Below are 26825 nucleotides of genomic sequence, written 5' to 3' on the forward strand. Positions count from 1 at the left end.
CTATGGTACCCAAACCAGTGAGTCAGGGAAAAGCAAGTATGTTCAAAAAAAAAAAAAAAAAAAAAGGTACATCTGTGAAATCATGGGAAGCTACCCTCCCAGAAACGTGTCAAAGATTTGTCACTCGCAGAGCACACACACTCATTTCGGAAGAGGATAAGGAGAGCACTCATTCCATTTTAATACAATGAAAACAATGCAAAAATGTAAGCTCAGAGAATGCTAAAAAAACTGAGCATTCTTAAATTTTAGCTCACCTACTCAATTACGCATCACAGACCTAAATTCCATACCTTTCCAACTGCTTCTGATGTTTCTCCTCCCTTGCCTGAGCCTTCATCTGCTGCACTTCAATAGTATCAGGCTTCCTTCTCCGCATGTACAGTTCATGGTTTCCCATACATAAAGCCAAAATCCGCTTATTGATTCTCAGACGAGGTGCATAAAAAACAAAATCCTAAACATAAAGTTTCTGAATTAAAATCTTCATGAAGATAGTGTCTCTCACAATAACATGCACTAAATTTTAATATGTGTATGAATTCGAAAGTCGTATTATACACAGTTCAGAAATCATAAAACTTCCTACCTCCAAGTGACTAGGCCATGTTTGCACTGGACTAGGAAGGCTAGCAGCGAACAAGTGTTTTAACTGCTTCTTAGGAATGAGGATTGTTAACAAACATCACCCACCTTATAGCTGAATCTCAGTTAAAATAAAACTCTAATATTTATGTCATAAAAAAGATTAAAACTTTGTATATTTACTAGCATTCATTATTTTCTCACTGGGAAAGTTAAACTATGGAAAGAGCGAGTCAGGAGCAAGTCAATAAATGAACGATGCCACTCTTCAAATGATTATCACAGCAAAGTGGCGGAAATTAAAAAAGAGTTAATACAGAACATAAAGAATTTTACTTACAGGTGCCTTTTTGTCGATTGGCTTTATAACAAATTTTTTGTCATTAAATGAAATATTTCTGATTTCACTCCAGGGAAAACCAATTTTAGGTGTTAACCTTAAAAAATGAAAGCATTCCTTTACTTAAAAGCAAGAAACAAAAGGCAAAATTCATTAACATTTTGGGGCCAATTTAGCTGAATGACCAGTCTTAAGAGTGCCAGGCTTTCAAATGCATTACCTTACTTATACTACTGACATTATCTTCTAAGGGGAAACTTGATCAGTTAAGTCACATAAAACAAAGAATAACTATCAAAGGATTTCATAAATGTGTCACGAGCCTTGAAAGCATCACACTTGCTTTCTTAAAATTACCTAGAAAACACTAGCAACCCAGAGTGCAGAACTGAGCTTCCTGGGGTTCTGTATTAGCTCTATTTAGAATCAAGCTGCTACAACTATTAAAAATGTTTAAGGAGAGGGAAAAAAGAAGTCTTTGTAACTTTTTGTGTGATTTATAGACCTGTTACTAAATATGAAAATTTTTTAATTCCTTCCTCTCTTTACTTTAAAAATGAGTATTTGTGAATAACATTAAAAACACAATTTTCAGTATCTTTAATTTTTTTTTAAGTTTATTTTAAGGGGGGGGAGAGAAAGAAAGCACACACAAGTCGGGGGGGGGGGGGCAGAGACAGAGGGAGACAGAGAGAATTCCAAGCAGGCTCCACACTGTGAGCACGGAGCCCAATGTAAGGTTCGAACTCACAAGCTGTGAGATGATGACCTGAGGCAAAACCAAGACTTGGACACTTAACCGAATGAGCCACACAGACGCCCCTAAATTTTTTTAATGTTTATTTTTGAGAGAGAGAGAGAGAGAGAGAGAGAGAGAGAGAGAGAGACACGAAGGATGCATGGGGGAGGGGCAGAGAGAGGGAGACACGGAATCTCAAGCAGCCTCCAGGCTCTGTGCTGCCAGCTCAGAGCCCGACAAGGGGCTCGAACCCAAAAACCATGAGATCATGACCTGAGCCGAAGTTGGACACTTAACTGACTGAGCCACCAGGCACCCCTAATTTTCAGTATCTTTAAAATGATTCATTTTATGGTATGTGAATTCTACCTCCAAAGAAAAAAGGTTAAGACATTCACACACACCAATGTTTGGGTCAATGACAGGGCTGGAATTCCAACGTTAAACCTATGCAGCACTTACCTCCATTTTACCACACCACACACATACTGGAATAACAATTTTCTTCTGCTTTTCATATATTTTACTGTTTCAACTACCCATCAAATATGTCACTGTTATCCAATAACAAGTGTGCAAAATGATTATGACATCCATGCTGGCCAAAAGACATCTTTTTAATCAGTCTTCTGAGAACTGAGTATGAATTTCTACCTATTAATAGTTCTTTTAATTCTTAAGGAGATTAAGAACTGAAGCACAGCAAATAATTTTTTCTGCATAAAACTTTATCAATATCCACGACTTATACTGCCCTCTAATGGTCATTCAAATGTCAAAGTTACCTGCTTGAAAAGGGGGGGTGCTGGAACACAGTTGTTTTTTTTTTTATTATTTTTTTTAACGTTTTATTTTTGAAACAGAGAGAGACAGACCATAAGCAGGGGAGGGGCAGAGAGAGAATGAGACATAGAATCCAAAGCAGGCTCCAAGATCTGACCTGTTAGCACAGAGCCTGACGAGGGCCTCGAACCCACAAACCGCGAGATCATGACCTGAGCTGAAGTCAGACGCTTAACTGACCGAGCCACCCAGGCGCCCCCACAGTTTTTTTTTTTAATGTTTATTATTTATTTTGAGAGAGAGAGAGAGAGGGAGAAAGAGAGAGCAAGCACACGCATGCACGCACACAAGCGTGGAGTGGGGGGAGAGAGGGGGAGAGAGGGGGAGAGAGGGGGAGAGAGGGGGAGAGAGAGGGAGAGAGAGGGAGAGAGAGGGAGGGAGAGGGAGAGGGAGAGAGACAATCAGAAGCAGGCTCCAGGCTCTGAGCTATCAGCACAGAGCAAGATGCAGGGCTTGAACCCACCAACAGCAAGATTACAACCTGAGCTGAAGTCAGATGCTTAAGTGACTGAGCCACCCAGGCACCACAAGGAACACAGTATTTTTTAGGTAAGGCTGTACTATGTTTACACATTATTTTGAAAAATTCTAAAGCAATTTCCTCATGTAATTCTCACAACAATCCTGTGAGGTGAGCCTGGCAGTTACATGAATTTCAAAGAGTTAATAACCTGACTAGGGTCACAAAGGCAATTAGTAGCAGAACTGTTAAACGAACCTAACCAAGCTTTTAAAGTTGTCCACTATTTTGACTTTTAAAAATATTTTGGAAATAAAACAGATTTTACCTATTTAAAAAAAAGTGATGGGGCGCCTGAGTGGCTCAGTCAGTTGAGCGACTGACTTCGGCTTACGTCATAAACTCACAGTTTTTGAGTTTGAGCCCCACGTCAGGCTCTGTGCTGACAGCTCAGAGCCTGGAGCCTGCTTCTGATTCTGTGTCTCCCTCTCTCTCTGCCCCTCCCCAACTCATGCTCTCTCTGTGTCTCAGAAATAAACAAACATTAAAAAAATTAAAAAAAAAATTTAAAAAGTGAACCAGTATAGATAAGACCAAAATCCCTTTTGTCCACAATCTCAAATCTTAGTCCTTCCCATCCTGAGCTAACCCCTTCTCTTTCATATTCCCCATTTTTATCTGTAAGCATATTTATAATGGGTAGTCTAGTAGAAACTAATTCAATGATTTTTAAAAGAAAGAAAAGGGAAAAAAGATTTGGGCCACAAAATTGGGTCTGTAAATCCATTTTGCTTTTCAAAACTTTCAAAATATTCTATTCTGAATGATATAGCCTTTTAACTTGCTTGGTAATATAAGTAAAAACTATATTATCAGAGTAAAATTAGTAAAATGCTCTCTTTTAGACTTATTGTTAGAAATGTTTATTTTATCAGATATTTGTAATAATGAAACTAAAATTCTAGACAGAATAAAGAGAAATGCCTTAGAGGAAGACATTACTGGCATGGACTTAAATGTTTATGTGGTACAGCAAATAAATTAAAGAAAATATAAAGCAATTGTAGCTATCATTCCTAAAAGTATTTTAAGAGTCTGATGTATTTTATACCAATATAAAAATTACTACCTGGTCAATTAAAAAAAAAAATAATAATAATAATAACACTATCTACTATGCTTACTTGATATAGTGATATTCTACTTTATTGATGTTCAAAAAATTCAAAACAATTCCTATAAATGTCTAAAAAAAGGTGTTACAAAATACAATAAATCATGTATCTATTAATTTCATTCTCATTGCTCTTGATCTCTTATATATGTTAATTTCAATTTCAACCTATATGCCAAGCATAATATTTAAGGAATTATTATTCACCTATACAGGGAACAAATTTAATTAATTTACTGGACAGAACTCATTAGAGAGCAAAAGAAGTGAATCACTCCATCTGATAAATACACTGAGAAGCAGAACTCTGAAGCTATAAGATGTTGCAAAGATGGAGACATGATATCCAAAAGTCTATGGGGCCCTAACTAATCATTTAAGCAAGCAAAAAAAAAAAAAAAGGCAGTAAGAGTAATCAAGCCAAAAAAGAACTTTTACAGACACAGCATAAAATTAAAGCCATACAGATCATTAATGACTAGTTTTTACCATGCAACTAATTTACTCACTTGTCATCATGCTCATAAATATTCAGACCTAGAGCATCAACGCCTAGCCACAATTCGGTTCCCTTTTTATTTTTTATTTCAAAATAGTTGACTCCATACATTTCTAGATCTTGTGCAATCTTGAGGTATTCCATCATAGAATCTTCCCTGTTAAAATAAAGTTTATTGTAATACACTTAAATAAAGGTAATACCAAAAAAATTACAAAAATACTTTGGATTACAATGTAGTGCTTTATATTTATTCATATAAGTTGAATGATCTTTGGGGGATAATCTGATATATTAATACATGCTATGAAATAAAAATACTTTGAGGAAAAACACTAAGAAAATAGCTACCCAAATACCTCAGCATTCCTCTGTGTTCTTCATGCCAGTTCTGTATTCTTTCTTCCCACTGTTCTTTTGTCAGCTTGTGTTGTTCCAAAACACTGTAAGGGAAAAAAAAATCTATGAGAATGCCTCTATGATTCAAAATCAACATTCATTTAAAAGTCTAGACTTAGGACACCTGGGTGGCTCAGTCGGTTAAATGTCTGACTTTGGCTCAAGTCATATCGCGGTTTGTGGGTTTGAGCCCACATCAGGCTCTGTGCTAACAGCTCTGAGCCTGGAGCCTGCTTCAGATTCTGTGTCTCCCTCGCTCTGTGCCCCTCCCCTACTCATGCTCGCTCTCTCCATCTCTCAAAAATGAATAAACATAAAAAAAAAAAGTTAAAAAAAATGTAGACTCATTCAGTACCTTAACTGTGATGGTGGCTGTCATAAAGACCTATATACATGATCAAATTGCACAGAACACACACACACACAAATGCCTGACTGCAGGTAAAACTGATAAAATCTGGATCAGGTTGGCGAACTGTATCAATATCTTAGTTGATATCGTACCCAATATGCAAGACGTTACCAAAACGTTGGGAGAAGGATACAAAGAATCTCTCTAGTTTTTACAACTGCTTGTGAATCTGGAATTATCTCAAGATAAAAAGTTTCTAGAATCCTGAAATTATTTTAAATAATACATTTTTAAAAAACAGTTACACAGATACTTTATGGGAATTGAAATGTTTCCAATGAATACACTATTGGACAAAAGAAAAAAAAGGAAAATGACTTTCTCATTACTAACAGAAAAATAAGAGAACAGAGTGAAAATCAGAATTCTCCAGCCTTAATTTCTTCCTTTACTCTATGTATTTACTTTCCTTGGTGCTAAATTTAATTGTTATTTTCTTTAGATAATACTTTACATAAAATTATACAAGTGAAAAGTTATACTTTTTACCATCCCACACTCTCCAAATAACTTTGTTTCTTTTTAATCCTCCCAGTATTCCTTATGTTAATATAAGCAAACCTATTTTCTACTACTAATATCTTAACACCAAACCAGCAAATTCTACATGCATATATCTGCTCTACACACTACAGATTATTTATTTCTATTCTCTTCGGGTCAGATAATGATAATTATACATCTTTCTTTATTGGTGAATCCTCAGATCCTACTTTATTAATAGCAAAAGCTGTGGTGTTAAAATATTATCGTTCAACTGCATAAAAAATTTATGTGAATCCTAGGAATGTCTTGGCAGTATAAAGGAATCTCAGAATGTCGTCATGCTTTGCACAAGTTACTCACTATTTAGAATGGATTCCTTAATGAGGTCTCAAACAAACCATTATGTTCTTAAAACGCACTGCTCCTTTCTCTGTGTATCCTCTTTTAAGCCCTTGGCTTTTTGGGAGAGAAGTTTTGTCTTCTCCCTTAGAGCAATTAAGTTTCTACATTTTTCTTGTCTTTATACTTTCTCTTGCTGCCTTGCCTCCACTGCTCACCAAGAGGAATGTAATCAGCCTTGAGGGCATAATCAGTGCAGCCAAGTGCTGGGATCATGCTATTACATAAATCTGAAGGTATGGGTTAACTTGGATGCCAGTAAGATTTATGTTCTAGTTTTTTATACCCTGCGTTTCAAATAGCATTTGTTTGCATTTTGCATAATACACTTGTGCTATTAATCTGTAGGAGTCTGCAGGTATTCAAAAATTCCCGCCCTCTCTTTCTTCTGTCCAGAAAAAGGAGTCTTTCTTCCTGGCTAATCTGTCTGACTTGGCTTTAAATCTGTCTATCTGGGCTTTTAAGGGACTTCTCTCTTCACTTTCCCAGGATCTATACTTCATCATTTATGATGGGACATATTTATTGTCCCCCGCATGTGCACACGCGCACACACTCACACATATATACTTAGATGGCAAAGGACCACCACATCCATATTGCTCACCACTATATGCCCGGTACCAGCACTGAAGAGGTACTCAAAACTTTGTAGAGAGAATAAAGGAATTACAGTAAATCAGCTCTTTCCCATCTTTTAAAGAACATGTCTATAAACTCATGCTTTCCTAGTTTTTTATTTTCTTTTTCACAGCCGAACTTCTAAGAACTATCCATATTCAGTACCTTTCATTTGCATACCTCGCATCTACTGCCTCTAGTCCACCACAATCGGGCTGCAATCACCAACACCATACGGAAGCTTCTTCTACTAAGGTCACTACCAATCTCCTTACTGCTAAACCGACAGACACATTAGTTCTCCCTCATACTTGACCTGTTAGTACTATTTGACACTGCTAACCAGTCCTTCCTTATACCTTGGCTTCCATGATTAACATTCCTCTGCTATTATTCTGGACTCTGGCATTTTTTTTCTCAATTATGCCTTACAGGAGCCTCTTCCCCTATACTTAAAAATTAACTTCCAACAAGATCTGTCTTAGGCCTTTTGTTCATTCTAGATGTACTGTCAAGTTCATCTCTTTCATTCCATGGGATAATTATCTATTTGCTGGTTATTCCCAAAACTGTATCAGACTTTGTTCTGATTCACACCTACAAACGAATACTATCTCCCTTGGTTATACTGGTTATGTTTCAAACTCAGTAGATTCAGAAATGAAATATTCCTCCCCAAAAACATATTCCTTCTCCCCGTATCTTGGCAAAACTGTATTACCCACTACCTAGATGCCCAAGTCAGAAAAGTGGCACATAAAAATTTATGTGTATCTAGTTCTTTTCAAAGGAGAGAGATACTATCTGGTGGATCTGATCATCCACATCACGAGAGAGCTAAACTGTACTGTGGGAGAACAGATTGCTTATCCAGGTTTTTCTATACAAGAACTAATAGCATCCATCAAAGGCATCAAATTGTGTTTGATTTATGACTACCAAATAATCTGATTACTAATTCCCCCCCTCGGGTACTTAGTGAGAAAAAGTGTACTATACCATACATAAAATAAGTTCATCACTATGAAAGTATTTTCTCCATTTTATTTTATTTTATTTTTTTTTTCAACGTTTATTTATTTTTGGGACAGAGAGAGACAGAGCATGAATGGGGGAGGGGGCAGAGAGAGGGAGACACAGAATTGGAAACAGGCTCCAGGCTCTGAGCCATCAGCCCAGAGCCTGACGTGGGGCTCGAACTCACGGACCGCGAGATCGTGACCTGGCTGAAGTCGGACGCTTAACCGACTGCACCACCCAGGCGCCCCATTTTCTCCATTTTAAATACAAAAATTAGTATTCTGGTTTTATTTTTTTAAAGGAAACTTACTGTATGTATGTATTTATTTACTTATTTATTTATTTGGGGTAGGGGTGCCAGTGAATCAGGGGCAGAGAGACAGAGAATCCCAGGAGGGGTGGGTAGGGGGAAGGTTAGAGAAGAGAGAAGTGGGGCTCACCCACAACGGAGCTTATGTATTACCCAAAGTGGGGCTCATGTTCACCTGAAGCAGGGCTCAAGATCACCCAAAGTGGGACTCGAACTCAGGAAACATGAGATCATTACCTGAGCAGAAGTCAGATGTTTAATGACTGAGCCACCCAGGTGCCCAGTATTTTCATTTATGAGTAAGACTCTTTTAAGCTCAGATAGCTTAAAATAGTTCTCCAAACATTACCAACCTGAAGAACACCTATCTGTACCTTCAAAATTATGGACCAGATCTTGAAGGGCACGTGCTATCATCCTCCCTTTTGAACAAAGTGGGTTACAGCACACATACATTTAAAATAAAAAAATTAAATTTTGCTTAAATATGATTCCCGTGTGTAAAATATTATAAAACATCACCTATTAGATGGAAGCCAATTACTTCATCTTGCGCTCAACTAAACAGCAATCTAATCTAACAAAAGAACAACCATCGGGGCACCTGTGTAGGCGCAATTAGTTAAGCGTCCAACTCTTCGGCTCAGGTCATAATCTCAGAGTTTGTGGGTTTGAGCCCCACACTGGGCTCTGCACTGACAAGGAGAAGCTTGCTTGGAATGCTCTCTCTCTGCCCCTCCCTTGCTCTCTTTCTCTCTCAAAATAAATAAATAAACTTTAAAAAAATCTTGGGGAAAAAAAAGATCTATGTAATACCTGAGATAAAGCATGCCTATTCTACAAAAAATTAAGAAACTGTAAGGGTAATGTTGATTATACATAATATTTACCTTAGGCCCTGATTTAAAACTTAACCTCCTGTGCATTTTACTAAGTACAAATTATACCTCAATTATGGCAGAGTTGTGGAATCACTATGTTGTATACTTGAAAGTAATGTAACACTGTGTGCCAAATATACATCAATAAAAATAAAATTACTTAAATCTCAATTAAAAATAAAAACTAATCCTTATCTGAAACAAAATTCTACTGTGCTAGTAATCAACTATTTAATTCAATGCTTGAAAAAAAATCTTGAGACAAGAACTGGGGTTGGAATAATAATTGAAGCTAAATAACCACAGATTATGAGGTGTCCCATATTCCTGAGTCTTTGGTGAACAGCATGTATTATTTTATCTTCTTAGGAAACTATTACTTCCTCTATAGAATTAAAATTAAGTTTTTAACTTTTTATTTTTTTCATTATTGTTTTTAAAGTTTGTTTATTTTCAGAGAGAGAGAGTGCAAGTGGGGCAGAAGCAGAGAGAAAGGGAGACAGAGGATCTTGAAACGGGCTCTGTGCTGAGAGCAGAGATCCTGATGTGGGGCTTGATCTCAAGAACTGTGAGATCATAACCCGAGCCAAAGTCAGATACTTAACCTACTGAGCCATCCAGGCACCCCAGTTTTTAACTTTTTAAAATACTGTTTTGTCGTTAAGTTTATTTATTTAAGTAATCTCTATGCCCAACATGGGGCTCGAACTCAACCCCGAGATCAAGAGTTACATGCTCTTCCAATTAAGCCAGCCAGGCACCCCGAAAAGGTGTCTGAAACTCAGTTTTCAGATGCCTAGTCTAGGGCTCCGCTCAGCACGGAGTCTGCTTAAGATTCTCTCACTCTCCCTCTACCCCTCCCCCCACCCCTGCTCGCATGCACTCTCTCTCTGAAAAATGAAAAAACTAAAAATATATGTTTCACTTACCGCTGGGGTAGGAGTCTATCATTAGCCAGGTAGCCCGGTTTATGAATCTCTTTATTATAATCTCCATACTTGGCCTGAACAGCATAGGAAGCCAAAAGAACTGCTGTTTCTGGAGGACAATATATCTCATCATTTAAGATAGCTTCCTTAACTTGAAGGAAGAAAAGTCTCTGGGTTATTTCTTGAATTAATTCCTCAGAAACATCTTCAGGAAAGAATTTAGCTCTAAATTTGAACTGTAAAGGATTCTCCTTTTTAACATCTTGCTGTGTCACCTGGAACAATAATTTCAAACATCATCAACAAAAATGGTAAGTTCATATCAAATTCTTTTTGAGAAGAAAGTAGGATATGAAATATAAATAAGATTCTAAATCCGTAAGTAAGACTCTAGTGTGTAAGTAAGATTCCAAACTTGTAAGAAGCTTATTCTTTATGTTTAAGTCAAACTGAGTCAGTTACACCTAATATTTATTACACGTTAAGTTTTCAAACAGGAAAAGTGAACATTTCCTTTTTCTAAGATGATAAACTCATGGTAACTTATTGAATTAAAAGACATGACACCTTTAACGACTCAGAGATAATTGTAAAAGGAGGTCTGAGGTCAGTCAGACCCTGCGCTTTCCTAGTACAAATTCATGATCATAACTTCAAAATAACTTAATTACTAGCTGAATTTTATACATATTTTTACCTTTTTATTTAGTTTAAGCCATGTAGAATAACCTTTGCTGTCCACATACTGCAGCCCAAAAAACCAGACCTCACGCAAACCAACTGTTTTCACCACCTTAAAAAAAAAAGTTCAATTTCAGTTCAACATTCATAGTATAAGGAAATGGTCCTGTATTTCAAAAGAAAAACAAAACCACAGAGGTATTATAGGTATATTCCTTTGTTATAAAGATCTTTCTTAAATTTCATGTATTAATTCAAGGAACATTTCTGAAAATTTAAATTCAGGTTTTATATAGTTTATAATGCCATTTCCATTTTATGTGATCCATTTTTTTATACCTCTTCTTCTTTCTCATCTCCCATCATGACCCCAAGAGATCACAAGAAGGCCAGGAAATAGATACAAAGCTGTCATAATCCCACTTGCCTATTTCAATTTATCTCCACAACTACATAACTGGGTAGGCAAGGCAAATAGTATCATTTTGGTGATAAGAGTCCCTGAGGACATGTAAAAGCCATACCTCCTGATGATCCAGCTGGTGATTTCATGCCCCTTCTACTATACCCTTCACCTACCATCAGTATAAATATTCTATGTTCTTCCTTCACTGAGCAAGAAACCATTCTTGGAACATGCCCAAATTTTACCCTTCTGCACCTCTGCTCATGCTTCTTCTTCTGCCTAGAATGTTTCTTCTGTACTTTCGCCCCCTTTTGAATAATTTATTCCTCAAGGCCCAGCTCAACTAACACACCTTCTGTGAATGAAGCTGTCCTATTATACAGATAAAATTAATCACTTGTTCCTTAATGTTCCCACAGCACTTTATCTAGTATCTATAGCTACTGGAACATTGATTCTATCTTATCATAAGTAACTGTATGAGAAGTAGTGTGTCTATTTACCCGCCTTCATTCTTTAAAACTAAGGACAGAGATTACTGTCTTATTCATCTTAATTATGTCATCCTATAAAGAATTAGTAGCCCATGGAAGGTACTCAAAAGTATTAGAGTAAATAGAGTGGGGAGCTAGGACCCACCCAAGAATGTACCAACACTTGGAAAAAGCTTATTTTAAAAAAAAATCTATTTTAAGATGAAAGTGAGGGAAATGAGCCAGGAGAGGTGAGAGTTTATTAGTATTTTAAAAGCTTGAGAGAAAGATTCAACATTAGTTTTAAGTGATATTCTTGGCTTATTTTTTAAAAATAGCTAACAACAGGGGTGCCTGGGTGGCTCAGTCGGTTAAACTCCAACTTCGGTCCAGGTCATGATCTCACTCACAGTTTGTGAGTTTGAGCGCCGTGTCAGGCTCTGTACTGACAGCTCAGAGCCTGGATCCTGCTTCAGATTGTGTCTCCCTCTCTCTCTCTCTGCCGCTCCCTGGTTCACACCCTGTCGCTGTCTCAAAAGTAAGTAAATGTTAAAAAAATTCTTTTTTAAACATATCTAAAAATGTGTCAGGCTTTTGGATTTCAAGATAGCATACTGAACCCTTCAGTTGACTTTCCTTCTCTTGAAAAATTCACTGAAATTACACACACCAAAAAAATTAAAAATAAGAAAAAAACATTTAGCTCTGCTAGGAAAAGTTATCATCAAAAAACAAAAACAAATTTCTACATGATATGGGATATAAAGACTCACACTGATGCAAAAACTGATCAATGCCGGGGCGCCTGGGTGGCGCAGTCGGTTAAGCGTCCGACTTCAGCCAGGTCACGATCTCGCCGTCTGTGAGTTCGAGCCCCGCGTCAGGCTCTGGGCTGATGGCTCAGAGCCTGGAGCCTGTTTCTGATTCTGTGTCTCCCGCTCTCTCTGCCCCTCCCCCGTTCATGCTCTGTCTCTCTCTGTCCCAAAAATAAAATTAAAAAAAAAAAAAAAAAAAAAAAAAAAAAAACGTTGAAAACTGATCAATGCCAAACAACCAAAACTCGAACCTACACAAAGGAGATCCCAGGTAATTTAACTTTGGCAAAAGACAGGTTGTCCCATCAGGGCCAAAGAAAATATTCCAGCTCAGAGCAGCAGAGTAAGAAAGTTACTTAGGTCAAAAGCAAGGGAGAGCAATGTATCAAAGTAGCTGCCTCAACTGTTGCCTTTAGGCTTTGCCGGATTCATGAGCTTGCTAAGGAAAGGCGGGATCTGCCACAGTGGGCACAAAGGGCAGTACCTTAACTAAGTGGAGACCATCACAACAAACACCAGGAAGAACAAGAAGGCTCAGCTGTGAAATTCTTTAAGAGGCCCTATCTCTTCAGTGCTTTTCGTACTACTTCTCAAAGGGCTCTCAGAAACTTTCAGACACATACTTTTGTACGTAAAAACATACTTGAGGAAGGTGGTGCCTGAGTGGCTTAGTCAAACGTCTGACTCTCGACTTCGATTCAGGTCATGGTCTCATGGTTTGTGGGTTCAAGTCCTGAGGAGCCTGCTTGGGATTCTCTCTGTCTCCCTCTCTGCCCTCCCCAACTCTGGCTCTCTTGAGCATGCTCTTTCTCACACTCTCAATAAATACATAAACTTAAAAAAAAAAATACTTGGGTACTTAACTACAATATATGTATACTTATCTATAAATTATACACAGGCAAAAATCACAGTAATACATTATAAAACATGTATTTTTAAAGTAACTTGAAAGAGGACAAAAATATAAATAAACATTTTAGTTTTTTTTTCTTGCATCCTAACAGATCATATTGAACACTTCTTAGGGGTGCGAATACTCTAATCCCACAGGTGGAAGCTGTAAGTGAAGGATAATGTGGGAAGAATCAGGCAGTAAACCAAAGGACCCCAAGCACTCAATTAGAGCCCCCTATGCACAGCAGCTGACCTCAAGCTCACCATGATCAGAAGTAAGGCCTTGCTACACATGGATTTAGGCTGCTATGGACCCTTGTTTGAGAGGACCCCTATCTCTAGTCTGCTCCTGGTCAGGCCCTAAACCTACCTACCTGCCAACCCACTCCATATGCTCACTATACTCAAGGTAAAGCCTGGTTTTAGATCCTAACATTTGGACTCAAGAGAAGTTGTCAGGAAACAACAGCGACTCCAAGAAATAACTGCTTAGGGAGCACATCACAGATAACCATACTCCTTATCTAGAACTTCACTTATACTATGAACTGGGTGTGTATCAAATGCTGTCCTATGTACTTTCCATGGATGGATTCTCACTTAACTCACAGCAACCTCCTCAGGGAAGAAGAGTGCAATCACCATCCTCATTGTACAAATGAGGCAAAGCAAGTAATTTGTGCAAATCAAACAGCTAGAGCTGGGACTCTACCGCAGGCAGTGTGGCTCCAGAGCCCACACTCTTATACTACACAGTATTGCACTATAATAAAGGAGGTGTCCTTTCCCCCTGCTATCCAAACGAAAGCAACTCTGCTTCATAAAAAACAAGTATTTTATTTCTCATATGCAATACCAAAAAGGCCCACTTGCTCATTAGTTTTTGACTAACACAAACACTGCACTATGACATTTCAACTTGCTACAAAGTAAGTACAATGAATACCGACTCCATTAAAATTTTTCAACTGTTTATTTACTTTGTGGGGGAGGAGCAGAGACAGAGGCAAAGAGAGAATCCCCAAAAGACTCTGGGCTGACAACACAGGGCTCAATCCCACAAACTGTGAGTCACAACCTGAGCTGAAATCAAGAGTTGAATGCTTAACCAACTGAACCATCCAGGCACCTCTCCATTCACATATTTATTAAAGTAAAGTAAGATAAGCTATATATTCACAAACAGGAAGCCGAGAAGAATCAAGAGAAGAGGATATCATGTTAGTTCACAAGGTAAAATGTGTATAAGGTATGGTGCATGTAGCTGCTTATGATTTTGCTTTAAGAATTTGCTCACAAAAAAAACCTTTCATCTTACAGAAAGACCTTGTCAGGGCTTTCAAGATCATCAATTACCTAATCAGGAAGATTAAGTATACTTTGTTAAGAAAACAACTTTCCAGGAATTTTTGAATTTTATATCATATTTTGGATCGGTATGTGATAGAATGCTACAAAATAAAACCAAAATATCTACAAGGTTACTTATTGCTGTACACTAGAAATTCTGTCTCCTGTTCTGTTCTCTAAATTCAAGGAAGTCTAACCACAGACTACTGCTCTCTGGCTCAGCTCAGATGTAAAAGCTGACGTAAACATCCACCCTGGAGTCTCATGCCTTGCAAAATGTATCACCTTTCTCCCTTTTGCAATCAAGTCACCTTCCTAACCACTTGGCCTCTGGGTACCAATCTCTTTCCTCCCCTTCTCAATAAAACATCAGTTACATCATCATACTGCAAAACCTGGGGAACTTAAGAGTTTCAAGCTCTACCCACTGAGCTAGCCAGGCACACCTGGAGAGCTTAAAAAAAAAAACAAAAAAAAAAACTAACTAATGATTTACAGTAGGCCCCAGACAATTAAATCAGAAGCTCTGGAGGAGGTTTCCAAGCATTGCTTTTTGTTTTTTTAAAGCTCCACTGGTGACTCAAATGTGCACTCAAGAGTGAGAAAACAAAGAGAAGACCCATAGTCCAAATTCCTTAATATGACACCCATGTTCACTTATCATGAGGTTACAACACCAAACAGATGTTAGGTACCTCCTTATAGCCTATAGTTCCCTGTGCCTCTGCTCCTGCCACCCCCTCTGTCTAGGATCTCCACCCACCCCACTGTGCACAGTATCTTTGAATCCTTTTTTTTGTCCTCATTACAATGCTTTAGATAGCAGATGTTAAAGAAATACATGCTAAATGGTGTTGGGAAAACTGGACAGCAACATGCAGAAGAATGAATCTGGACCACTTTCTTACACCATACACAAAAACAAACTCAAAGTAGATGTAAGACCTAAATGTGAGACAGGAAACCATCAAAATCTTGAGAAGAAAACAGGCAGCAACCTCTCTGACCTTGGCCACAGCAACTTCTTAACTGACGTGTCTCCAGAGGCAAGGGAAACAAAAGCAAAAATGAACTACTGGGACCTCATCAAGATAAAATCTTCTGCACAGCGAAGGAAACAATCAACAAATCTAAAAGGCAGCCTACGAAATAGAAGATATTTGCAAATGACGTATCTGATAAAGGGTTCAAGAACTACAAACTCAACACCCAAAAAACAAATAATCCTGTGAAGAAATGGGCAGAAGATATGAACAGACACTTTTCCAAAGAAAACATCCAGAGATGAAGATACTTATCATCAGGGAAATACAAATCAAAACCACAATGAGATACCACCTCACACCTGTCAGAATGGCTAACATTAACAACTCAGGCAACAACAAAAGCTGGCGAGGATGCAGAGAAAGAGGATTTCTTTTGCACTGCTGACGGGAATGCAAACTGGTGCAGCCACTCTCGAAAACAGTACAGAGGCTCCTCAAAAAACTAAAAATAGAACTACCCTATGATCCAACAATTGCATGTTTAGGCATTTACCCAAGGGATACAAAAATACTGATTTGAAGAGGAACATGCACCCCAATGTTTATAGCAGCATTATCAACAAGAGCCAAAGTATGGAAAGAGCCCAATGTCCACTGACTGATGAATGGATATAGAAGATGTGGGGTATGTGGGATATAGAAGATGTGGGGTGTGTGTGTATATATATGTGTGTGTATATGTGTATATATATATATATATATATATATATATATATATATATATAATGGAATATTACTCAACGATCAAAAAGAATAAAATCTTGTCATGTGCAACAAAGTGGATGGAACTAGAGTGTAATGTGCTAATTGAAATAAGTCAGTCAGAGAAAGACCAGTACCATATGATTCCACTCATGTGGAATTTAAGAAACAAAACAGATGAACACAGGGGAAGGGGAAAATAAAAGGGAAGTAAAGCATGAGACTCTTAACCATAGAGACCAAACTGAGGGTAGATGGTGGGAGGGAGGTGGGGGTGGGTAAAATGGATGATGGGTATTCAGGAGGGCACTTGTGATGAGCACTGGGCGTTATATGTAAGTGATGAATCACTAAATTCTACTCCTGAAACCATTACTACACTGTATGTTAACTAACTTGGATTTAAACAAACAAAAAGATACAAACAGAAAAAAGAAAACAAAACAACCTAATAATTAATTTTAAAAAGTCCTATCTCTCAAATGCAGGAATGAGAAACAACAGTGTCTGTACCGCTGTGCCAGATATCTTGAATAGGTACCGTGAAAAATTTCAAGTGCCACACTGCTGCAATACCAGTAAAATCACAGAAAAACATACAAAGAAGTTGCAACATATTCCACTCTACATTGTCAAAAGCTGCATACTTCATGTGGTTAAACGATACCTGGTCAAAAAGCTGCTTGCCAGTTGTATTGGGCTGAATGGCAAACTCCAGCTCAGCATCCATGGTGGTCACTCTTACGTTGATCTGCAGTAAAAACAGAAGGGAAAATCACTAGGATACAGAATATATTTATTAAGTATTAAACGTGAGAAAATATTATCTGATTCATAAAATAAAGCATAATGTGCAGGCAATAAAGAGCTACTCCATAATTGTACCTAGTATTTTCTTTATTAAAGTAACCAACTTTGATTTTAATCACAGGAAATCTAAAATCTATTTGAAAAAGAACTTACAAAGTCCTCTTTTAAAAACATTTTTTGACTTCTTGGCATATAGTAGGCACTAGGTCATGACCTTTCCATCTTCTCATTTAGCCCCTGCAACAATACTAGGAAATATAGTCATTTCTATAGAAACTAAAAGAGTTCCCATTATTTGCCCACAGGGATATCAAACAGCAGAGTAGGTATTTCAACTGAGCCATAACTCCAAATTCTCTGAATGTCATTCACTATCCTATATTTCTTTCAACACAAAATTCAAATAGTTTTATTCATATTGCAAATATACTGACTTTATAAAAAGCATTCTTTGATTGACCTTTGTTAGACTCTATCCTAAATTCTCTTTTGTATAAATACCTTTCTAACTGGGTATCTCACCAAAATCTTAATATGCCTTAATGAAAATAATTTTAAGGGGCACCCGGGTGGCTCAGTCAGTCGAGCGTCCGACTTCAGCTCAGGTCATGATCTCGCAATTCATGAGTTTGAGCCTCGCGTCGGGCTCTGTGCTGACAGCTCAGAGCCTGGAGCCTGTTTCAGATTCTGTGCCTCCCTCTCTCTCTGCCCCTTCCCCACTCATGCTCTCTGTCTCTCAAAAATGAATAAACGTTGGGGCACCTGGGTGGTTCAGTCAGTTAGGTGGCCGACTTTGGCTCAGGTCATGATCTTGCGGTCTGTGAGTTCGAGCCCCGCATCAGGCTCTGTGCTGACAGCTAGAGCCTGGAGCCTGCTTTGGATTCTGTGACTCCCTCTCTGTCTGCCCCTCTCCCACTCATGCTCTGTCTCTCTTGTTCTCAAAACTAAATAAACATAAAAAAATTAAAAAAAAAAATAAACGTTAAAAAAAAATTTTTTTTTAAAAGAAAAGAATTTTAATTCCAGAGTATCATCTTCATTTAGAGTTTACCATCATGTGGTACAAATGTACCTTTTTAACTCATACTATTAGAACTCTAAATGTGACTTATTTCCCCTTTACATTTACATTCCCCCTGCACATGTAGCTTTTATCTGAAATACATACTCTAATCAAATAAACCTTACCAATCTACCTTTCTTTAAAATAATGCCTATTAGGAAATATGCATACACATATACATGTAACATACATAAACAATGAGGCATAACAACATAAAACCTATTGTCACAGAATATGTATTTGGTCTTCATTCTGTTTCTTGGCAGAGAGTTCCTAAAGCCCCTGGAATTTCCTGAATGACAGAAGTGAGTGGAGCATTTTTTGTTACTCACAAGCCCCTTTCAACCACACCTGAGTTTAGGCTAATGAAGTGACTCCAGATGGGCCCATACACACTTCATGATGGGGGCTGGTAACCACAAGAACCAAGCATGTGATTAGAGCCACTACCCTAATCTCCAAAGAGAGGAGGCTGGGAAGTTGGGTTAATCGTCACTGGCTGTACGTGATTTGATCAATTGTACCTACATAAAGGACACCTCATAAAAAACCTTAAACAAAGGGGTTCACAGAGAGCTTCCAAGTTGATGAATGCATCCAAGTACAAAGAGAAAGGTGGACTGCAAACTCTACAAGAACAGAAGCTCCCGTGCTCTGGACCTTCCTGGACTTTGCCCTAGGTGCCTCCTCTTCCTCTGTATCTTTCATTTGTATCCTTATAATATCCTTTGTATTAACCAGTAATAATAAGTAAAAGTGTTTCTCTGAGTTCGGTAAGCTGTTCCAGTGAATTACAGTACCTGAGGAGGGGACTGTGGGAATCTCCAATGTGTAGCCAAGTTAGAAATGTGGGTAACATGGAGATCCACTATTTGGGATTGGTGTCTGGAAGCGACAGCAGTCTAGTGGGACTGAGCCCTTAACCTGGACTGTCTGTGCTAATCTGGGTAGGCGGTGTCAGAATGAATTCAACTGCAGAACCCACAACTGATGAGTACACAGAACTACAGAATTGCTTGATGTGGAAAACCTATACAACTATCACCAGAAACCGAGTAATGAAAAAGTTTTTCTTTACCCATAAATCTACCACTCAATTTAATAACAAGAAATGGCAAATTATGCTGTGGATACCAATCTATTTCTTCTGAATTTCCCTGTCCTCAATCCCCCACAGGTGAGCAATAAACTGAATTTTTTGTTTGCCATTCTTTTTTTTCAAATAATACTTCTGAGGTGGCGCCTGGGTAGCCCAGTCAGTTAAGCACCTGACTTCAGCTAAGGTCATGACCTCGTGGTTTGTGGGTCAGAGCCCCACGTCGGGCTCTGTGCTGACAGCTCAGAGCCTGGAGCCTGCTTTGGATTCTGTATCTCCCTCTCTCTCTCTCCCCTTCCCTGCTCCTGCTCTCTCTCCCTCATAAATAAATACATAAACATTTAAAAAAAAAAAAAAGAGTAGTTTTGGGGCACCTGGGTGGCTCAGTTAAGTGGCTGCCTCTTGATTTCAGCTCAGGTCATGATCTCACAGTAGGTTCATGAATCTGAGCCCTGTATCAGGCTCCATGCTCACAGTGGAGAGCCTGCTTTGGATCCTGTCTCCCTCTCTCTGCCCGTCCCCTGCATGCACAGTCACGCACTCTCAAAACTAAATAAAGGTGAAAGAAAATTAAAAACAAAATAGCTTCACCACAAATGTGGGTATCTCTATGTAAAATATTTAGTTTTTCTTGATTTTTAGCTGTGTTAAAGTTGTACAGTACTGAATAAGAAAGTCTTCTTTCTTGATATGGGCAATAGCTACAGAAGTATATTTTACTTTATGAAAATTCATCAACTAAACACAGTATGTTCTTCTCAGTATGTATATTCTATTTCAATAAAAAGTTTATGGGCACCTGGATGGCTTGGTCAACTAAGCATCTGACTCTCAATTTTGGCTCAGGTCATGATCTCATGGTCTGTGAGATCAAGCCTCCTGTCAGGTTCTACACTGACAGCACAGAGCCTGCTTGGGATGCTCTCTCCCTCTCTTTGCCTTTCAACCCGTGATCTCTCGCTTGCTCTCAAAATAACATTAAAGAAAAAAGTCTAAACAAATGTTTTTTCACCTTTGTATTTCTAAAATTCATTGATTTTTTTTGTGAGTAGTTATAATTCATTCATTTCTATTGCTATACAATTATTGTTAGAAAATAATTTACCCACTTTCTCGTCAATGGACATTGTTTCTAATTTTCTGGTTATCAAGAATACGGTTATGAACACTCCTGTATATGTCTCCTAATATGTATATATCTGAGTGTCTCTAGAAGTAAATACTCCGATGAACTCCTGGGTAATAAAGTATGAAGTCAAATTTACCATGAAAAAGTGAACTGTCTTCCAACAACAGAAGTCCTGCTGATCTGTATTTTCACTAATAACGGGTATTACTGGATTTTTAAAATATCTGACAATCCAGTGGGTATAAAATGGTATCTCTATACGGTCTCACTGTGCAGATCTGATTCCAAAAGAGGTTGAGAACATTTTCATAGGTATAGTGTGCAGAAATCTAAGGTAGCCCCCATGATCTTCATCCCCTGATGTCACCCTCATGATTATGTTACATTACACGGCAGAAGGCATTTTTTTTAGATGTACTTGACCTCACCTACAGATGTAGTTGACCTCAAAATTGAAGGACTGTGTGTGAGTGGAGCTAAGCTATTCACAGGAGTCCTTTAAAAGCAAAGTGTTTTTTTCTGACTGGTTGCAAAGGTCACAAAAATTCAAAGTGTGACAGGAATTTGATATAAAAGAGGTTCTCCACTGCTGAATTAAAGGGGCCATGGGGCAAGGACCTGACACCAGCCTCTAGGAGCTAAGAGTGGTCCCTGGCCAACAGCTAGTAGGAAAATGGGAACTTCAGCCTCCAGTAATTAAAGATGGATCATTTTTGCAAGAAATGAATTCTGCCAATAGGAATACACTTGAAAGAAGACCCTGAGTTCCAGAGGAGAATGCAGCTGGGATAGACCTTGACTTCAGGCTAGGGAGACCCTGAACAGAGAACCTACCCAATCTTATCATCCCTTATTTCTAACCTACACAAATATGAGATAATAAATGGGTACTGCTTTAAGCTACTAAATGTGTGGTAATTTGTTAAAAAATAACAAAACTAATATATTATGTTTACTGACCACTCAGTCTCCTCATCTTTGGATGTCTGTTAACATCTATTGCTTATTTTTCTACTGGGTTGTCTTTTTTTTTTTTTTTTTCACTACTATGTAGTCAATCTTTACATATGCTACATACTAATACCTTGATAATTATTCGTATCACAAAAAAAAAAAATCTTCTCCCAGTTTGTAGTCTGTCATTCTATTTTGAAGTGTCCTTTATAATAAACATATTAACTTTAATGTTGAAGATATGTTGTATTTATGGGTGTCACTATTTTGGGCCATATTTAAGAAATCTATCTCTACTCTGGAGTCTTGAAGATACTCTTCTATTTCATACTAAAGTTGTTTTTCATAACTTGTCTTCAATGATTTTTGCTTATGATTTGAGGTAGAGATCCAATTTCATTTTTTAATCTCCATGAGGATAATGACATGGGGATTTAAAACATCTAAGTGATGTATATTGATTAGTTAATTTGCTTCCTGAAGACAACTGAAACATATCAAATATCTACAGGTCTGGGTTCTGAATTTGCGCTATTCTGTTGCACTGGTTGACGTACTACTCTGTCAAAACCACGCTGTTTTAATTACTACATCTTTCAAAAGTCTTGCTATCTGGTAGGAAAAGTCTCTCCTCATTATCTTCAAGACTTCTTGGCTATTCTTGGTTCTTTTTTCTTGTTCCTGACTTCACATAAAATCGTAAATTTTCAAAATACCTATGATTTAAAATGGAACAACACTAAATTCATTAGTCTCCTGAGGTGAGAAATAACGTCTTTTCAATACTGACTCTTCCTATCCATGACTGTGGTTCTCTCTGTGCATTAATTTAAGTCTTCTTTAAAATCTTCCAAAAAGTGTTTCTAATTTTCTCCCTAAAAATTCTATTAATTTGGGTACCTGGCTGGCTCAGTCAGTACAATGTGTGACTCTTGATCTCAAGGTTGTAAGTTCAAGCTCCCCCCTACTGGGTGTAGAGATTACTTAAAAAAATAAAATCTTAAAAAAAATCATATTAATCATTTGTTAGATATCGTTCCCATAAATCACTATGATTTTGTCACTATTATAAATACAGGTCCACTATCCGTTGATATCCCAAAGGCGTTGAAAACAAGTTTATTAGCTAACTTCTAGCAAAACCTTATTTTTTTTTTTTTAATTTTTTTTTTCAACATTTTTTATTTATTTTTGGGACAGAGAGAGACAGAGCATGAACGGGGGAGGGGCAGAGAGAGAGGGAGACACAGAATCGGAAACAGGCTCCAGGCTCTGAGCCATCAGCCCAGAGCCTGACGCGGGGCTCGAACTCGCGGACCGCGAGATCGTGACCTGGCTGAAGTCGGACGCTTAACCGACTGCGCCACCAAGGCGCCCCTAGCAAAACCTTATTAACATGAAGTGATGGGTGACTAGCTGGTGAGTTTAATTATACCATTTCAAATGAATACTCACACACTGACATAGAAAAACATTAATGTTTTTGAGGTGATACACCAGGTCTTGAGGGAAGCTTCATGACATGACAGAGGCACATAATAAAGTCTATATTCACCTTTATAAAATCCAAAAGATTCCAAATACTGAAACTCATGTAGCTTAAAGAGTTTCAAACAAAAGATCGTAGATTTGATGAAATATTTTTCCATAACATAATTGTTTCTGCTTTTGCTTTTGTAGAAATGCAACTCATTTCTATACTGATCATTTTATCAGGGGTTTCCCTGCTAATTGTTATAACAGAGCTGTAAATTTCCATGTTTATATAAATCAGGGGTCAGATTGGGATCCCCTCTCTCTGCCCCTCCCCCACCTGTGTACGTGCGAGCTCTCTCTCTCTCTCAAAATAAACATTTAAAAGTATATACACAGGTCTGCGAAGTGTGACTTGACCAAGTTTACGTATCTACTAAGTATAAAAGTAAGCCAACAGATCAGTGGAAAACACAGAAATCAAATTAATATACAATTTGTATCTACCTGCACATATAATTTTGAATCCTTACTCTAAGGAATAATACGTCAATGTTTCCACTCAATTATAGTAACAGTTTTCTAAAGTAACTATAAACTTTCATATTCCTATCAGAAATATTAGAGCTCCAGTTGATTCCCATTCTCACCAACACTTGATATTATCAAGCTCTAATTTTAGCCCTTATAGTGACTATAAAGTGCTATCTCACTGTAGTTTTGTGTTTCCCTGTAACTAAAGACATTGAGCATCTTTTCATGTGTCTGCTAGCTATCAATATATGTTCTTTTGTAAAGCATCTGTTCAAAGTTTTTGCTCATTTTTTAAAAACTGGGTTATCTTATGGAGTTCTAGAGGAATTGTATATTCAATTACTTTCTCCTGTTCTGTTTCGTCTTCTCATTTTCTCATTGCTCTCTTTCAAAGGACAAAAGTTTTTAATTATGATGAAATCCAATGTGTTTTTTTAAACGGTTCAAACTTTCAAAAGAAGTAAAAATACAAAATAAATGGTTAAAACTTCCTGTATATTATCTAAGAAACTTTACCTACCCCAGGGTCACAAAAATGTTTTCTTCTAGCAGTTTTACAGTTTGAGCTTTTGTATTTAGGTCTATGATCCACTTAGGGTTAATTCGGTGTGTAAATTGTGAGATAAGGGCCAATATTCATATTCTTCTATATGGATAACCCTTTGTTCCAAACCATTTGTTGGAAAGAATTTTATTTCCCCCATTGAATCGTGTGAAAGTCTTGTAAAAAATCTAATGAATGCATATGGGTAGTTGCATTTTTGCTTCACTGATTCCATTATCTACCAACACCATATTATCTTATCTTTGTAGTTTGTGACTAGGTCTTAAGATACAGAAGTGTAAGTTTTCCAACTTTTTCTTTTTAAAAATTGCCTTAGCTCTTCCATATAAATGTTGGCAGTTCTACAGACGTTTTACAAGCAGCTAATCAATGTCAGCCGAAGAAGCCTCCTTGGATTGAAGTGATGGAACTGCATTCATTCTACCATTACACTGGGTACAGATGACACCTTAATAGTATTTTCTAGACATAGCTACCAACATTACGGAATATTATCCTGCAAATTTAAGTCGTTAACTTCCCACAAGTTTTCACTGTAGAGATCTCGTACAGTTTCTGTAAATTTATTCCAAAGTATTTCCTATCTTTGATGGAGTTACAAATACTTTTTTTTATTTCATTTTTCAAATTTTATACCAGGATATTAAGAAAGGCTAGTGATTTTTAAAAATATAAGCCTGTGTCCAACAATCTTGCTAAAGTTATTAGTTCTAGTAGTTGGTTTTTAGATTCCTGAAGATTTTCCACATAAACAACTGTGTCATCTGCATCTGCAACAATGCAAATGTACTCTTTGTTACCTACCTGCTGAGTCTTTAAAGTAATTCCAAAGAGATATTCATGCCAGGAAACTCAAATAGCTATAACCAATGACTTTCTTAAAAAGATAGGTGGCCAAAAGAAACATTGAAAGACAACACCTCAATTTTGTTAGATGAAGCAAAAACATTTATCCCAAGAAAAAAGGAATAAATCTTAGTCAAAAACTGTATTAATTATACAACTAGGTAAAATCATACATACACCCTTAAACTAAAAAATCTAAGACTATACAATATCAGCATTGGTGTCACTAGCATCAAAGCTAGAACTATGAGAAAATTAATGCATGGATCCTTCCAACCTCTCATTACTTCCTCCTGCTTAATAAGAAGTTACTATTTACTGAGCACTGAATGTTCCAAGTTCTCATAATTCTCACCAAGTTCTCTTAAGTAACTAATTACATCTCCATTTTTTATATGAGGAAATTAAAAATTGGAGAGTCTGAAGTAATCTAACAGAGGTCACAGAGGGTAAGCAGCAGAGCCAGGATACAAATGAAGAAGTCTGGCTCCAGAACCCACGAATCTCAACTACGGTGCTACCTGTACCTCTTTTTCATTAGTTCACATAATACTTCATTCTAGCCACATTAATCTAAAACAAGACACCGGCAGCAGGATCAGTGCCTTTTTCCTCCCCAATGACTCTACCATAATATTTTGCCTTGTTCCAAGAGGAACTTAATGCTACTGACATTTTATTAAGTAAGTAGTGGTAAAAGCAGCGGTAAAAATACACTTACTGGTTTCGGCATTTTCCTTCTCTTTTTGTCACCTTCTTTAAAAATTCACGTTTATGAATTCTGTTGTCACCTTCAGTTAAAGAAAAAAGAAAGCAAAAGAGATCTATTACTTTCTAATTCTCTAAAAATATTTATACTGTGATTTAAAATAGCACACATCTCAAACAACATCATATACAGCACACCAATCACCAACTCAAAGTTTTAATTCAGTCAGAGACAACACAAAGCAAGGAAGCAAGACTGCTACGGATCCAAATACTGTCTCTGTCTGAGTCAGGTTCACCTCTACACTCAGCCTGGTAGAGAAAGGAATATAGTCAAGGGGAGACACAGATTCAAATTCTAAAGAGATGAACTCAAAAACACTTTCTGACCTTTTTTTCTGTACACCAAAGACAAAAGGAAATTCTGATTAATATAAATTCTAAAAAGGTAACTTTTAAAGAAAATTATTTTCTCTTGGAATTTAAAAAACCCAGGTAGAAAAAATTGTATCAAGTAGTTTATTCACCCAAGGTGTATTAAGCAGTCATAGACCACACACTAGCACTCTGCATGCTACTCACAAGTAAGCTGGTGGCCTTCACTGAAATTTAGAGTTGTCCTTAAGACCAATGTTAAATTCTATCTTCTCTGTGTAAAGCAAAAGTGAATCCTAATCCAAGAAACCCATCATGCTATACTGTCTTAGGGTAAACGTTCTTAAAAACATCTAACAAACCAACCAGAAGATCTAACATTCTTAACCATTAGTCCAGAAAAAATGATTATTCCAGTTTGAAGAGCCACAGTGAGGTACATTAGATAAATCACTTAAAAATCAGCTTCCGCTGATAATCTCTCTGCTGTGAAAATTTATCCACTATACTAGCATCAATATATAATTTTGTTTTAAAACTATATTACAGCTTTTTAAGATGCTATAATTAATGAAGCAGAAAACTGTCCAAATTGGAAAAAAATGAAACACTGAAGTCATTTCCCTAAATTTTATTCAATCATGTGCCAATAAATCTCTCTTTAAAAGGAACCTCCTCCTGAGATATTTTTTATCTAACAGTTGAACCATGGAATTCATTTCCTTAACTCTTAGCTAGGGAAATGTTAACACTCCCTTCCTACAGTCACCTACTTTGATGAATCTTCAATGTTCCTCAGACCTAT

The 26825-nt window shown here is 37.3% G+C and overlaps 1 protein-coding gene across 3 annotated transcripts in view; it reads right to left on the reverse strand.

Moving 5' to 3' along the window:
• RDX (radixin) overlaps positions 1-26825 on the reverse strand; it is a 96097-nt gene that overhangs the window by 53497 nt on the left and 15775 nt on the right. For all 3 annotated transcript variants that reach the window (XM_043579275.1, XM_043579276.1, XM_043579277.1), the window contains exons 2-9: positions 25659-25728; positions 17135-17218; positions 10795-10890; positions 10098-10372; positions 5000-5083; positions 4651-4797; positions 926-1022; positions 294-457 (exon numbers count right to left, since the gene is read on the reverse strand). In XM_043579275.1, coding sequence (XP_043435210.1) covers positions 294-457; positions 926-1022; positions 4651-4797; positions 5000-5083; positions 10098-10372; positions 10795-10890; positions 17135-17218; positions 25659-25670 — 959 coding nt within the window. In that variant the 5' untranslated portion in view covers positions 25671-25728. The remainder of the gene's footprint in view (positions 1-293; positions 458-925; positions 1023-4650; positions 4798-4999; positions 5084-10097; positions 10373-10794; positions 10891-17134; positions 17219-25658; positions 25729-26825) is intronic.

Source organism: Prionailurus bengalensis, chromosome D1 (assembly GCF_016509475.1).
Source record: "Prionailurus bengalensis isolate Pbe53 chromosome D1, Fcat_Pben_1.1_paternal_pri, whole genome shotgun sequence".
NCBI classification, from domain to species: domain Eukaryota; kingdom Metazoa; phylum Chordata; class Mammalia; order Carnivora; family Felidae; genus Prionailurus; species Prionailurus bengalensis.